General features: G+C 39.0%; 2 protein-coding genes across 2 annotated transcripts in view; both read right to left on the bottom strand.

The window, feature by feature from the left end:
* LOC117153412 (WD repeat-containing protein 47) overlaps positions 1-2,896 on the bottom strand; it is a 79,222-nt gene extending 76,326 nt beyond the window's left edge. Inside the window, exon 1 of the mRNA XM_076619511.1 lies at positions 2,817-2,896. The gene's annotated coding sequence lies outside the window, so the exon portion shown is untranslated. The remainder of the gene's footprint in view (positions 1-2,816) is intronic.
* A 509-nt stretch (positions 2,897-3,405) lies between these two features.
* hiw (MYC binding protein highwire) overlaps positions 3,406-16,527 on the bottom strand; it is a 261,195-nt gene continuing 248,073 nt past the window's right edge. The window contains exons 31-54 of the mRNA XM_033327432.2: positions 14,347-14,569; positions 13,854-14,198; positions 13,562-13,768; positions 13,249-13,454; positions 13,025-13,175; positions 12,590-12,947; positions 12,337-12,517; positions 12,073-12,278; positions 11,590-11,655; positions 11,121-11,210; positions 10,552-10,781; positions 8,945-10,471; positions 8,693-8,864; positions 8,224-8,609; positions 7,939-8,068; positions 7,458-7,864; positions 7,279-7,393; positions 7,014-7,204; positions 6,524-6,952; positions 6,073-6,441; positions 5,778-6,002; positions 4,908-5,680; positions 4,430-4,800; positions 3,406-4,262 (exon numbers count right to left, since the gene is read on the bottom strand). Coding sequence (XP_033183323.2) covers positions 4,147-4,262; positions 4,430-4,800; positions 4,908-5,680; positions 5,778-6,002; positions 6,073-6,441; positions 6,524-6,952; positions 7,014-7,204; positions 7,279-7,393; positions 7,458-7,864; positions 7,939-8,068; positions 8,224-8,609; positions 8,693-8,864; positions 8,945-10,471; positions 10,552-10,781; positions 11,121-11,210; positions 11,590-11,655; positions 12,073-12,278; positions 12,337-12,517; positions 12,590-12,947; positions 13,025-13,175; positions 13,249-13,454; positions 13,562-13,768; positions 13,854-14,198; positions 14,347-14,569 — 7,474 coding nt within the window. The 3' untranslated portion in view covers positions 3,406-4,146. The remainder of the gene's footprint in view (positions 4,263-4,429; positions 4,801-4,907; positions 5,681-5,777; positions 6,003-6,072; positions 6,442-6,523; positions 6,953-7,013; positions 7,205-7,278; positions 7,394-7,457; positions 7,865-7,938; positions 8,069-8,223; positions 8,610-8,692; positions 8,865-8,944; positions 10,472-10,551; positions 10,782-11,120; positions 11,211-11,589; positions 11,656-12,072; positions 12,279-12,336; positions 12,518-12,589; positions 12,948-13,024; positions 13,176-13,248; positions 13,455-13,561; positions 13,769-13,853; positions 14,199-14,346; positions 14,570-16,527) is intronic.

Raw genomic sequence — 16,527 nt, 5'->3', positions numbered from 1 at the left:
CACTCGTTTATCTCGAGCCATTCATCGCTGTGAGCGACATGCGTCCAATTAATGCACTGGAAGTGTCTACAGACGCATTAGTAGCGTTTTCAACTTTCTAACGCGACAAGCAGAAGATAAAGGGAAGAAAGCACGTTCACGGTGAAAATTCCGAAAGACCCCAACCATGCTTTTGAAGTTACAAATATGTGCCGTTCTGTGGAGAAATAAAACTTGCAGAAAAAAGCATCGTTAATTGGCATCGAAATATACGATTAAATCAATGATAAAGACGAAGCTTCCAGATTGTCAGTCTAATAGAGAATTTCACGGTGGATCCAATCGCGATAATTCGAGTCACGGAAGTTTCTAATTAGAAATGAAAATTATACGATGGGGAAAATGTTTGTCTATCAGATCGAATGGAGCAGAATATATGCATAGTGCGGTTAGACAAACACGCAAGCTCATAGATCTAAGCCGTTAGTGACTTGGAGGAGTATAGGAAGTGTTTAATTACGATGGACTTTAATCTTGAAGGTAAGGACGATATATGTGATGTGCATGTGAAACGTGATGTGGAAAGAGAATATTCTTGTGTAGAATTGCGGTAGACTAATTTTAGAGTGCTAGAATTTGATCTAAGAAATGGCGACGAAGGCAACGTGGTTTATGAAACGTATGAATTTGGTAATTTAGTTAATTAGGGAATAACTAAACACGCTTGCTTCTGCCTTCATTTATTACATAAACATTTAAAATAGAATAATAATGAGTAATTTATAATGTAGCCGGAAGAAGTGCAAAACTTTAAAGACAATAAGAAAAAAAATAGACATCATTTGTAGCATATATAATAAATATACACATGTTTTTCTAGTTTATTCATGCAAGTATTTCATCGTAAAGAAATTAAGGAAAGAAAATGTTCGATAAATACCAATAATAGCTGGTAAAAAAATTAGTAATACTTAATCTGAATGAATACGTCAAAAAACTTAAAAGACATAACAGCCATGTTTGGTAATGTCCGAATTTAAGGCCGATTTCGGTGAAAATCGTAGAAAGTATATGTAAACCTTTGGACACATAGTGCAGATATCGGCTGCGACATATGGCACTGACGCAATGCATACGATTCAGTAAAAATAACGGGACACGGTGATCTCTCGCTGAAACTGGTTTTCCGGGGTACCGGTGATGTTATTTCTTCAATCACGATGGGGCCCCAAGCAGCGTAGTAATCATAGAAATTACTGTTGCGCTAGGCATTGACTAGTAGTATTCGGATTTCACTAAACATGGGTCATCGGATTAATTGAACGCGAATGTAAACGCGATACTCTTCGCAACAGCACTTTCATTCGATCGTAAAGGACGTAATAACCAATGTGAAACTGAATGAACTATACATACCTGAGTTATACAGAAGAAAAAATATCGAAACATACTGAATATGATATAATAAATAAATATGTATATATATATCACATGAAAGAAAAGCAATGAAATGCTATAAAATAACCTCCAGTTGATCTCCAACTGGCTCACCGGCGCAAGTAATGCCATTTCCAGAGAAAACGGAAACAGACGAGAACGAGTCATTCATTGTCGCTGACAAAGTGTACTTTCTCAAATGATTGTGTGCGTAGAACGATTCACCATGAGCGACAGGCGCGTGCTCGAATGCGTGAGATGCGTGAAATGCATTAGACCGCGTGGTACGCACGTGTTTAAAACCAGTTTCACGTGAATCTAAACGACTCCCGCAAAGAGTATTTCCCATTGGAATGCCACGGTCGCAATCTTACTCAGCCGGTAGTCCTGACGACCGGCTGATTCGTTACGAACGCGTCAGATCGTGTCATAACGTATTAAAGCATGAGCACGTTCAAACTGCAGAGACCAGAACCCTCGCCATTCGACCCATTATTCTTTTATCGATAGTCGACTCGCATGCGAAATAAAACGTGCTTTGCAGTATGCTCTTCCAGTACCCTCCGTGCGAAACAATAACTTATCGCAGGCATTATGGTTACGACATTGATTTTAATCATTCATAGCACGCGGTGTTTCATATTAAAGTTTAGTACACACCGACTGATTCTATGGCTTTCATGATATCGATAAAGAACAAATACGAATATTTTTGGTAGAATTTAGAGAATGCCCGTTAAGTATGAATTTCGAAGTAAAGTTCTATTGTATCCAGCGCTAGACGATGAAACTGAAAGGCATCGTATCTATACATTATCGACTATCCGAATTCAAGGACCACTTAGCCTCGAAAGCGTCTATAACTTGACAGCACATCGTGTTAAGTGAGCAAAGTGAGGTTAAGTATCGACACAGCAGACGACAACTTGGCAGGAATTCTATGCCCTCACAATCTAATTTCGAAGAAATATTCCGGGAACGTGAGTCAAAAGAGCAATCTACGCGCATAAGAACACTGTCTGCCCACAGTTGATCTGTCTGTTGCTTTTTATAAAGACTTTCGTAAAGAATCGATCGGTGTGTTTAAATTCATGTAAATCTTGACTGGAAGATTCTCTTTTAAACGAGGAACTTGTGTAATTTCGTTCAATTAGGCTATCGCTCGGCTTGTAATTGGCTTCAATTCGTGGTAAAAATAAACAGAGCGAGTTGACAGTAATGCTAGCAGGGTGGCACGAACGTGCGTAGGAGATCATCTCCAACCAAGCAGTTGCCCGATCGTTTCCCACCAAGAAAGCAATTTCCCGCCAAAGGCCGTTCAATGGGTGAGTATACATAACTGACGAGGTTCAGGAATTATATAACTATTGTTGCACGACTCGCAAATAAAGGCTACTTACCGCTGATCAAGGCGAAAAACGTCAGGATCGCGCGCACACACACACGTTACACCTCGAACTGCTTAAGGCAAACTGCCGTACCGTGGCGCTGTTGCTCATCGCCATCTTGGATCGATCAGTCGGCAGTCGAAAAGTGCGCAGATTTTGATTCTCGAACTGTTCTGACACCATATTCGAATAACGGTCGTTATGTTCGTCTTGAAATTAGAGGTGAGTAATAAACTGATACTTTTCTTCACGATCATTACTTTCATCTAAACTGCACTAAATCAAAGCACAAATAATAACAATCGCCGCTTTATATGTTAATTACCGTCCACACGTTTTATTTATATATGAATATACACAATGATACTATCATCTTACAAATAGCGCATATAATACAAAGCGTTATACCGATAAATAAATAACAGCAAAGGTTTTATAGTACACGATCTATTGTAGTACACGTTTGAAAAAATATAAAAATAAACAAGAAACTGAAAAATATGATAAATGCAAATTTCATGACTATATTGAATAATAGTGCAAATGTAGTACATACAATTAGTTCATTCCGTATATCACGGATAATAATTATTCATTCAAATTTCAATTTTTTTTTTTATTTAATTTATGTATTCTTCACAATTGAATTCTCATTTTTAAGTAACACACTTCTTTCACATACATAATTTACCTACATACATAATTCATTAGGATCATTGCAGATAATAATTAAATATTTCTTAGGTGGCGTAGAGAATTATATTAGGTATTTATATATATATATATTATTTTAAACACTTATAGCTAGAATACTTTACCAAAAAATCACTACACTTTGTATGACTTATGCACGTGTGCAAGTTTTCCTTTTTTTTTTATTAGCTTTGCATGGAAGTTTAATATACGCACAAATTTTCTTCCGCGTCTATGCGTTTCAGTAATTTCTATCTCAATATTTACCAATAAAAACGACTTACGTAATACTTAACAAATATAGTTTCACGCATCACCAGATCCTCACTTACAATTGTAGCTAAATTCAGTTTTGTCTGTTTGATTCCTCTTGCATCATTATATTGCATCAATTCCACTTTTGCGGTCATTATAAGAATTCTTAAAAATCAATATACACATAGCACTTCGATACACATATTCATAATTATGAGGATGGTTATATCGAACTATATATCCGTTTAGTCATATTAATATATACTGCATCGATAAGACTCAAAAAAGTTTTAAGAATCACTCTTATCGTGCCGAATGTAGCTCGTATAAGAGCTATGTCCCGTATCAAATATGTTAATAAATAGATTTTGCAGATCATAGATTTTGAAGATTTTTAGAAAGTATGCGCGTTGCGGCAAATGCCACAGCCGAGAGCAAATTCTTCTCCAGTCGGTGGATGTTTTACGTGTAATGGACATTCGTCCCCCTCGAGTTGTTTTGCTTTAGGTCCTAATAATAAAAATTGGAAAATATCTATATATGACATAAATTATATAATAACATTATGTATAATAAATTTATATTTTATATCCTTTTCTATTAATAATTTGTATAGTGTAATTTCAAAAACATATCACAGATAAAATTAAGGGGTAAAATTAGAAGCAGAAATCTACCTGCAGGGCACGAAGGCAAATTGTTCTTTGCAATGGTGGTGACTCGTTGGAAGTCGTCGTGACAGGGGTTACAGAAGTGTGTAGTTCCAAAGCAAAAGAAGACTGCCACCGAGCAACAATAACGACACTTATACTCTAGGAAGTCTGCTCCGTGCTTCGGACACATCTGAGCCCTTGCCACGTCGCTGCAACCTCCACACACTAATTCTGTGGGATCGAACGTTTCTCCGCCTACTTGTGCATCGCATCGTGCTTCACCACCGTAATAGGCCTTCTGACATTTATAACAGACATAATATGCATAGCGTTCCATTGCGTATGCAGCAGAATCTTGGTGATATTTTCCACCTGATCCAAATGCTGCTTCGGTCCTGTAACAATTAATAATCGTGTAGACATGTAATCCCATATATGTTTTAATATTCAAGTATAATATTCTTCTAATATTATCTAATATTCAGTATAAACTTGTACATACTTATGCAACCCTTCGTATTCTAATCGCATTAAGGCCTTTCTTCTGACATCTTCATAAAGTTCTTTTATACTGGCCAACTGATCCGCCAAAGTAGGATGTTCCATCGGAACTTTACAAATTGGACAAAGAGAGAATCCGAAAGTTATCCTAGGCCCCACCCACCTCTTCATTAAAACATGCCTACAGCAATGCAAATGGAATACGTGCCCACATTGTAACTGAATCGCAGGCGCTGCAGATAAAGCTTCGGTAAAGCAAATCATACACATGTCGTCAGCATCTTGTTTCAGATCACTGCCTGGTAGGCATCTGTGTAGACAAGGTAGACAAATATTCTCGTTTCGAACACCTCCACAAATATGTCCACACACGTGTACTTTGCTGCACGCATTTTTACCGTGCTCTTGACAGTCATGATCTGCACAAATATTCCCTACCGCTAGCAACCCTGTATTACCAGTAGTACCACAAAATCTGCACATTCCAGATGTAGCTCCAACAGGTTTCTTTGGTGCACCATCACGAAACTCTATCAATGCTTTTAACGTTCTACTGTCGGCTAGAGCTAAAATCCAAAATAATTTTGTTCGACCACAGCCCTCGTGAAGGTCTACCCGTATCGCTTCTTCTTCTTCTTTGCAAACTTGTCTTATATGCATTCGTGTTCTCCTATGTAAATGCAAAATTTTATCACACTCTGCACATAAGTTTCCGCAAACGTTGCATTGGATAATTGCTGTTGTTTCACCATCGTCGTGATTATTACATTTTGGCTAAATAAAAAACATATAAAAAATTTTTTTAATTGGATATATCAAGATATATGCATATGTATAATGAACCTCTTAAAAATTAGTTTAATATTCTCACTCTAGGCGGTGGTGGTTGTCCTTCGGTACCGCTCCATTGACCAGAAGATAATCTTTCAACATGATCAGAATCCAACACACACAAAGAAGAAAGGGCGAGCCACAAAGTTGGAGTTTTGAGACATTCTGCCGGGTCACGACTTTTTTCATCCAATCTGGTGAGATTTAGAATATTTTCTGCTATCGCTGCTTTAGTTACAGATGCCCAAGCTTCTGATAATTTTCCCTGCAAAAATATATATAATATAATTAATAAAGTATAAATATCTCACAATTTTTAATCAATTAATACATACCGACGCCATATCTTTCAAAAGTTGAATAATCACTTCTGCTAATTTTCGAGTCATACACCCTCTTAACCACCATCTTGCTCCAACATGACTTTTGGGATGAATACTAGTAGCTAATGAAGCAGTTTGCAAAGCTTTTCCATTTTCTTTCCCTTTTACTTTAACTTGAACAGTCAGTGCTTTAGCAATGCAACTTAAAAAAACATCGAGAATTCCTGGGGAATGTTCATCAAATTCAGTAGTTTGCGGTAAATCATTATTCGCCGCGGATACAATACTAAAATCTGTGGGTGGCAATCGTTTGACACTGATAACATTAGCTAATGTTTCTGGCTTAATTTTTGGTAAAATTCTCTTCAACAAAGATGTTACCTAAATGATTAAAAATATAATATTAAAAATCAGAATTTAAATATAAATATAGATAGGAACCTAGAAAGAGTAAAGTACATACTTGGCGTTGTACTCTTGCTGACCCAGTATGTAACAAACTCAACAAATCTTTCAACAATCCATACTGGTGTGACAGATAATACTGTCCTACGGAACTACCACTTAAAGCTAGTACCATAGATAACATTTCAAAGCAATATGTATCCGCTGCCTTAGGCAAATCACTGTTATCACTCAACAAACTAGCAGCAGGGGTTGCAGAACATAATAGCGCCTCCCATTCTTCTCTCAGACGAAGAGTCTCTTTTTGAATAGCTTGAACAATATGTGTACAGACTTGTTTTTGTAAGTGCGTCAAATTATTTCTGCTGAACAAAATTCCAACCATGTGCTCGCGAAGATCGTTGCTATCTTGCAAGTCATCGCTAGTACATTCCGTATTATCTATTTGCTGTTGTGGTTGTTCACCTTGTATAAGCTTGCCGAATACCTGACAAATGAAACATATTAAAAATACATGTTATACCAAGAATAGTGTATAATTAACGTACTTGAGAAGTAATTAAGCGGAACACTTTTAACGTTTCTGCTTCACAATTCCTTTGTTGAATCGTTTGTGTATTCAACTGTTTTCCAATTTTCAAAGATTCCCCTTCAATTTCGCCTAGGATTCGTATTTGCCGTACTCGCAAGGAATTATCAGGACCCTTCAGTTTAAGACCAATGATAACGTGACGTGGATCTGCAAGAAATACGACAATAATATTCACAGTAAAAGATTCATATGGTAATTAAAAATACATAATATGATGTTACCAATAACTGGACAATTAATCCAACCGGCAGATCGGCTTTCAATTTCTTCAGTTCTCAATTTGATCATTTCATCTACATTATTACCTGACTGAAATGTAACACTAGAAACTTTGTGCTGTAACATAAGTATAATGAATATGAAGACATAGTGAGAAAGTTAAAGTTCATCATTAACTTACCGTTAAGTCACGACAATTATCGATATGTATGTACACCATTCGAGGGAGAGAATGAGCACCACAAATGATGGTAATCGTCTTAGTTTTGTTTCGATCTTCATCACCAGATTCCCAGAAAGTTTCTGTCGAATTATCAGTCAAGCTACCGATCATAGCTTGTCTACTCGAGGCTTTTATTTCCACACCACACGTTAAATCTTTCAAAACTTCCACGCAGCTATTAACTTGTTGAGAATGAATCGATTGATGGCTTTCATGCATGCTCACTGTAATATCTTCTTCTTCCTCGGATCTCGAAAGTATTTTACTAATGTTATTAAAAACGTGACTTCTATGAAGAAACATGTGATCCGCGGGTGAGAATTTAATGCCCCAACATCGAATAGCAGCTTGTTGTAAAGGAGAACCTAAAAATGAATCCATTAAAATTTTCTATCTTTTATAGAGAACAGCAATTCTATAGATAATATAGAAGACATACCAGGTGGTGGTAAAAGCATCAAGTCAGCTATAGTTTGCAACAAAGTATGAAATACGGTTGGTAATGGATTAACAGATTCACCTGCTATGACAAGATCGCTTAGAGGGTGTTCACATACTCCGACCATTTCCTAAAAAATGGCTAGAAGTTTATTTATGCTTGTGAAAGAAGTTAGCGAATTAAGCTCACAATGAGTTTGGTAGTTTCTCGAAAGTTCCAGTATACGGAATAGAAACTACGAAAATGTTATAATATAGAATTTAATTATTGCGTTGGTACGCTTACATGGTCATCCTTTTTATCGGTTTTGTTATCTTCATCGTTCGCATCTGGAATGTCAGACGGTACTGTGGGTCTCAGAGACGCAACAAACCACCATAATAAATCATGGAGGCAAATAGGCTGTGTTACACTCCTTAGTAGCCAGTTTAATGCTTGCATCGCATAAACTCTGCAAGCAGCATGTCTTAGCGCTTGCTTCATTGCATATTGTAGATGTTGTAAATTGTGTTGTTGTAGGACAAACAGCATCACCGGTCTCATGAGGATTTCTATTTTATCATTATTCGTGACTTCTTCTTCATTCGACGAGACAATTGCCGATTGATTCATCGATGGTACTAACTTTTGTAGCGCGGCAGAAGGATAGCATAGAAGAGATGACCCGGCGTCTACAACAAAAAAAGAAATATTTTTACTATTGCTAATTTAAAATTAAACTCTAACCGTGATTAGCATTCGACTGTTCACATACCAGTATTCATTTCACTACTACTATTGTTTCGTTTTCGCATCACGACGACTCTACCATCGTTCGAATTTCTGCTCCAAGGGGCACCGGTGGACATCGACACAGACCGGTGGAATACTCCACGACCTTTACCACCTTCACTGTCGCTGTCACTCAAAGGGCATTCCGACAAAGGCTATACAATAATATATAAATACAGTCAAGAGTTAACAAGTCCTCAAACAAAGTTGGATAAAAAAATAGAAAATTTCTTACCCTTCCGTCCGTAGTATTAGCCATGACATTGCTCCCATCATACGCTGTTTGGTGTCCATTTTGGCGTCTTAAAGTCTCCTCGTAATATTTCTCATCGTGACTCTGCGAATGATGAAGCCCTAAAGCTTGCAAACACTGAAACGGTCCAGTCGGTGGGAATGGTCCAGCTGCTTCCGGAGGGCTGTAATTTTCTGCCACAGACGACAATGTCTGGGAAGGCCGTCTCTCCTGTTTTGGAATATTTAATCCGGACGCGCTAGCCAAGTCTAAGAGAAACATAGCATTGTTCTTCATGATTATATGTGTCTCAGTTGCACTAGGGCTATTAATTGGCGATACGATCTTGATAGAACCACTTTTTTTCTTCGTCATTCCAGTCAAAAACTTTTTTGCGAGCTTAAGTTTTCGGGCTCGTAGATATTTATCGCGACACGTATCACAGATGAGATACCACGAACTTCCACCAATTCCACCTTCACCACAATTCCCCGCCCAACCGATGCAGTAGTTCCCTCCGCTGTTGTAGCCTTTTCCTCCTGCGTGCCATCCGCAACCGGGATGCATCATCTTCATGTGATACGTCACAGGATGAGGAAACATCAGACCACATAATTCGCACATTGTTTCTCGTTCTATTCCTCCTAATATTTCAGGTCCATTTCCTCTGCCAACTGGTTTCCATTCTTTCTTCTTTCTACTGCTTTTCTTTTCACGTTCCTTGACTTTATCTTCCCGTGGTCGCTTTTCTGGTCGTTTCCCCAGTTTCATTGTTTGCATCTGTGATATCGGACTTGGCAATACCGAGCGTTGTTCTATTGTCTGAAGGCAATTGGTACTAAGTTCCTCCCACAAGAACACAAGGCTCTTCAGTGCCGGTGGTAATACCGTGACCGTTTGCAATTCTGGCAAAGAATCCAACTTTCCACTTTCTTGTACTTCTTCTTTAATGACTGTCTTCTGCTTCTTTCTATTTCTATTTGCATTAGCATTCGCGGCAGACCGTGTTAAAGCTTCTACAGTGCTCGGTTGTATATACAAGTAGTTTCCAGCGTTGATCACTTCGACGGAATGTCTTTGTCTGGCTTTCTGTTCCTGCTTCTGTTTATCCGTCGATTGTATCACTGTTTGCCTGGTCACAACAAGTGCGCCCTGCTTCGGTAAACTAGGATGAAACTTAAGAAAACTGGCGCAAGCCATTGCATCGTGCACGATTCCTTCGTGCCAGAGGAACGCTGCAAATACCGCTCTCAAACATTCGGCCACGGATGGACTGATGGCATCTTTCACCTTATCTTTACTTAAATTCAATGGTCTACTCGTGTTTGTACTTTGTTGAATATTAGTTGGAGACATGGTACGTTTCGTTCTGCTTTTCACTACTTTAGTGTGATCTCTTCTGACTAACTTCACTCCTTCTTTTGGTCCAGTAGAACCTATACTAAAGTGACCTTTCATAGCTGTAGTCGCGCTCTCAGGACTCGTTTGCGTTTGCGCTTGGGAAACTTTCTTTGGACTTACTTGAGAGTCCTTGAACAAAAACAAACATCCATAATCTTTATCGTACCGTGGTCTTTATATGGATAGTAAACATATGTTTGTTTACTTACTCCGCCTTCTTGTTTTGGAGTATCAGGTGGACTGGCTATACTACCCTCGGATCTCATGTGTAAAGAACTACAACTCGGGCTTGGGGAGAGGTCGCGAGTATTGGCAGTTGTGCTAACAGCACTTGGAGATTGCGAAGGATCCCTTGTTAAACTACTGACCAAGGCACTTGTGTCGCTTTGTGTTGATCCCCGTCGCTGTGACGTTATACTGTCTATCAGCCCACCAGAAACTTTAAAAAAAAAGACGAAGTCTTCGTAGACGAGAATTTTAGCTTTTTCAAAAATGTAAAACTAATAAGTTTTTCCTCTAGCAAGGATATCGTTATCTCACCTTGCTTTTCAGAAACTATAGACATAACAAAAATATGTAACAGATTTGATATAACATTCGCATAAAACTTCGTGCAATGTAACTTCGTGCGACTTTGTCGTGAATTGAATGAAAGAGCAATGAATTTATCTGAATAATGTATTATATGCGATCATGATTCGAAAAGTAATCGTTTCAATGCGACTAGACTTATGTTAGTGTAAAGTTATAGAGTATTAACGCGTGTTGTTATCCTTACCTAACGGGGAGGGACCGACACTTCGGGGGGAGCCACACAGCACAGGGCTGCTGCTAATACTATCTCCCCCTCCTATCAAACTTCTCCCACCTGACAAGTTTTTTATTAGTTGTAGAATTCATATGTAGCGTGTTATGATTTATTACTAAACTAGGGTCTCTGTGTATTTTATTAATGTGCATTATTCGATTCTCTATCTTGAAAAGGGGTAAAAGTGTACTTGTACGTGCAACAATTGGTCAATTTTATCTTATATATTAATCAACATACTGTAATATGCGTGCATTTAAATCATATAATGTTCGTACATCAATAAAAAGAGAAGTCTACGGTGCTATTATGTGTTTCTTTCAATAAAAATATGTAATTGGTGTTCGAAGTAATACATGTACCGAACAACATTAAACACTATATGCTATTGTTAACTGTACAGATTGAGGGTTATGTCGAGTAGGAAAGGAGCGAGTACCTGGTGCATGAGTAGCAGGAGGGAAGAGGCAATTACCAGAACCAACTGGCTGCCGACTGGACCCAGCTAAGAGCAACATTACTATTTTGTTATAACTAATCCGAGATAAAGATCTGTATATATTTATATCCTAAAGTCGTTTGTTCATTGACTAGAATAGTATTAATCGGAGAAAGGTGTGACTTATTCAAACTTAATGGTTTCATCTAATCATCATCCATTTCACGGAATAAAATAAAAAATATCTGTGAGACGATATACATAATCTTACAAGTAGCAGTTTCGGGTCTCTCAGCTTCTGAAATGTTTCCCTCCTCAGACCAGTTACGATGCCAAAAGTGTGAAGTAAGACACACGCATGAATGTATGAGATTAACAATGATATTATCAGTTAAAAAAAAGAAAAGAATAGTAGATGTAAACTGATAATATATTTGTCGTATAGCAGAGATTCGTTTTGTCTTGTAAATAGTGTATACGTACCAGGTATTGGAACCGGGCTAGAGGACGGGCTGTGAAATCTTGGTGACCCACCTTGGGGATTCTTTGGCGACGAACTTCTTGATAATCTCCTCGGTGTCTCCGGTGGCGTAGGTCCATTACCGTTGGCTCTACTTTCTCCAATAGCTTTCACCAGTTCCTTCACGGATACTCCGACGAATTCAGAGAAGTCTCTACAAATGCCAAAACTATATAACGAAACTAATCTAACTGCGCGTGCCTGGTCTTTCGTTTGGTTTAACTCACCTGCCAGGTGAGCTTCTTTTCTCCCCGTGACATTTGTCATCGCCTCTCAACCACTTTTGTAGGACGCTCAATTTCCCACCGCCCCCTTCTCTCTCCCTCTCCTTCACCACCCTTTCCTTAGAGTGTGGCTTGGAGAACTTTGGCGAAACATCCGTTTTCTCCGGGGTAAATCTATCACCTCCTAAGGTGTACAATGAAAAATAGATAATATAATACATTACGTACGATGAAGCGCATTGCCTTTACGCAATACCTGGTGAATCGTGTTGATTGTATGGACCAAAAACGAATGGATTTGTATTACTACCCTCTCCAGATTCTGCTGTACCTGGTGTTAGATTTTGCGCGGTGAAATTGAAGCCCTCATGACTCACAGAAGGCACGCAGAACTCGAAGCCTTTCTGATTGGGCAACTCGGACGGATCTGCTACCACGGGTTTCTTTTCCACTGGGTCGGTTACGAAGTCTTGCTCGATCTTCATGTAAGTTATACCATGTTTGCTGACAGCGAGAGACCAGGCTTCACTCTCGGCTACTCGACCTTTCCGAAAGCAGTACTTCCGCATCGATTCGTCGTCCATGCGTACCCAAGTACCTTCGCCATTGACAAACTGCAGGAAACATCGTTTAGTCAAATATTTAAGAAATTTTTATTATATTAGCATAACAAAATAATATTAAGACGTACGTATTCTTGAACGGTCACCGTGTTACCAAGAGCTAGCTTTCCTACCGGCATAGCATTTAATCCTGGCCTACTTCTGATGTTATGGCCGGAAGCACCGCACTTTACGACGACCATATTCCTACCACCGACGAACGCTACCGTCTTCCTTTTGCTAAAACGAACAATTACGTTACGAAATCAAGTTGAACAACGATAAACAAATAGATACTCGTTGATTCCCATACTCGTCAACTATTTCGGGTCTTTTCCGTAATATAGTTTCCTTGATTACTTGATCCAAAATTGATTTAGGCTCTTCGACGGGAAGAAGCAACGTTTTTCCCAAGTGCTGATTGTATTGCAGACACCAAGCTTCCAGATGACTGCTGTTACAATATTCCTTTATCGTCTCCGCGTTCAGTCGTAGCCAAACACCATCGTCGTTATGAATCTACGGAAATAGTATAACAAGCCACAGAGAGATAGAACGTTTTAATAAAGGTCTAAGTATAACCTTCGAGGAAATTGAAACTCCGCGAAGGAAGCAGAATTGCATACTTCGTCTATGAAGGCTATGGTATCATTAACCAAAACGATGCCAATTTGCTCGCTTTGAAGAGACGGATGCGCTCTGATCCTTAAGCCAGCGCTATTCTTTGCCACGAATTTTCTTAATCTACTCGGCTGATGCTGCGGCTTCTTCACGATGTTTTGAGTCGGTGGTTGCATACCCCGAGGAGATTCCTTTACTTCTACTTTGTATTTCTGCAAAAAAAAAAAATATTACAAAATGATTCACGAACAATTTTATGGAATTCAATACGACAAAATTTAAAGGGATAATATTTACATCTTCCATGTTGTATCCATCAACTGTGATCATAAGAGAATACCATCCTACTGACGACGGTGTCCACGTTGCGCTGTAACTCCCATCGCTATTAGGTCTAACTAGCATGCTTTCGCTTGTTCTTTTTATAGTCGGTGACATAAACCTTAACTCCTCGAAGGAATAGTTTTGATAAGCTTTCATGACTGTAATCGCGTAGAAGCAAGTCTTGTTGTTTATCGTGACTTCGTACGGTACATCCAATGGTGGCTGTGGATGACCACCGAAGGTCATTGGGTCATATTGGGAAACTTGCTCGGAATCTCCTAAATCCTTCTTGTCTATAGGTACTGCCTTTACTTCGACCTAGAAAATTACGAATGGAAGCAATTTCGGTTAGTACTAAATAATACCACGCAATTATACAGTACTAAATAATATCCACGCAGTTATCGAATGCCTCTAAAATTAGAGAAGTAATTTATGGTAGAACAGAGAATAGTTATCGTAATACCTTCAAATTGGATACATGAACAACATCTCCGTACTGGTCTCTGGTGAATATGGTAACTATGGCAGGGCATCCGCACTTCATTTCGTCCTTGGAGTAAAGTGCCTCGCATTTCGAGGGATCTACGAAACTGTCTGGCTGTAACCATCTTGCCAAACGACCTCCGCTGGTGCCAGTCGAGCAAGATACGAAGTCTCGTAGAAAGAGTCGTTCGTTCGAGTGACCACTGCAGGCAAAGAAGATTCTCCAGTTACTTTACTTTATCAGACAAAACTCTACAAAACCTGCTTAACACAGATGAAGCAAGGTAATAAATTAAGAAATTTTCACGGAGAATAATTTTAATATCTGTCATCAGTGCAATTTTTTCTCTGAAAAATTTTAATCTTTCATTTAAAAAAACCTAAAAGTAACTCTATTTTCTCGATTTTTATACATATATGTACTTAAATTCCACGTTATTCAGTTACGCAATCGACATGTCACGAAGTTGAAATCGTGAAAGTCGAACTCTCACGAGCATTTTCGTAGGTTAAAAAGCAGTCTCGAACGAGGTCACAGTCATCACAGGTAGCCGTCTCGTTAGAACGAGTTTCCAAGTTGCGATGCCCCTAATTGGTGCTCCGTTTCGCGAATCTCGTCTGGGTAGAACACGAGCAGAGGACGATGCTCCTCTGGCAGCCAGACAATCGCTGTTTTCCCCTAGCGAGACATCGTCGGACTCATCCCTAATAAGCCGCAATCACGTCGCAATTCTGTCCACTGTGGATCGCCCGCTGCGACGTGTCCGCTACCTATACGCTATCACTGCTTCTACCGATTTTGTTCTCAACGAGCTACGAGAACTACTTCTTCGAAAGCCTCGTACTCGGTTACTTTCGAACAAGCATGCGGCCAAACCGGTATCCGCCGACAGTCACCGCGGATTTAATCGGAACATGGCTCGGCAAAGAAATTACATTCGCACCGAGTAGTATTGTATATCTGCAACTCATTCCCGTGAATCTCTAAATTTTGAACAGAGTTTCTAAAGTATTTGATATTATATGTTTGAACGATCTAATTACGATTTAAAGGCGATTAATTTAAATAGAAATATTTTTCATATGATTTTAGAAACATTGTAGAAACATGAGATTAAATATGACAAATTTTTACAATTTTCGTTTATTAGGTATATTTTTATATATGACGTAAATAACTCGATGGCATTCTTAAAAGTCTTACACATACAACACATATTCTTGCCACGCAACCACATTTTTTGAAGAACCATATCGAAGTCTATGTATGCATGGTTTCAACCAGTCTTTGCTTGCTATCTTAATATAAACATCTACTCAATTCACATTTCACATTTCCACGCTCATTTAAAATTACGTTTCTGCAACATTAAACTACAATTTTTATGGAATTAGAAGAAATGATTACAACTGAAAAAGTGATCTGATCGAGACTCAAAGGCAGAAGACTTTCACGTATCTTTAGAAATATTAAACCCCCATTTCCCAATAGGAATTCTTCAATTGGAATTAGAAAAACGATGTCGTGTATTAAATAATCCCACCTCTGTCACGATGGAATTCGGCAGAGGTAATATTAGAGAAAATTCATCCGTCATAAATGTCGATATGTATTCGCTGACACTCGAATCGTGGAATATCCTTGACGTAGATCTCGTTTTACCGATCCACGACGAGTAATGTGAGACGGAGGAAGATCGATGGAAGGAACGTGAAACGAAATCGAACAGCGAGGAGCCACTGGCATCCAAGAGGATCGTCGGTTGAAATTGGGAGGGCGGCTTTAAGGTCGTCCCGATGTGACGTATGGTCAGCACGTGGTCATTTGGGAAATGGCCACTTCGACTGGCGTCAGGTGCTTCCTGGTTTGAGAAGAGCGTTATGAATGAATGGACGTTTCGCATGTGTGATGCGGACACGACGGGACGCCAACGAGCCCGAAGTTGCACGGACACGCGCAATTTCTCATGGGAAATTAAATGGCCAGGCCTTTTGCTCATAAAGCGAAGAGCTACGATGGCATGGCGCTTTAGGGAAACGCTATCTACCATGAAAAGAGACGTGGCTATGAAGAGACGCTTCCGACCTCGTCTCGTTTTCACGCTGCGCATTTTGCGTTAGGTTTCGAGTTTTCTGCGAACAGGCCAGAGAAAACGCGTAA

Source organism: Bombus vancouverensis, chromosome 1 (assembly GCF_051014615.1).
Source record: "Bombus vancouverensis nearcticus chromosome 1, iyBomVanc1_principal, whole genome shotgun sequence".
NCBI classification, from domain to species: Eukaryota; Metazoa; Arthropoda; class Insecta; order Hymenoptera; family Apidae; genus Bombus; species Bombus vancouverensis.
This window is presented reverse-complemented; position numbering and strand designations above follow the sequence as displayed.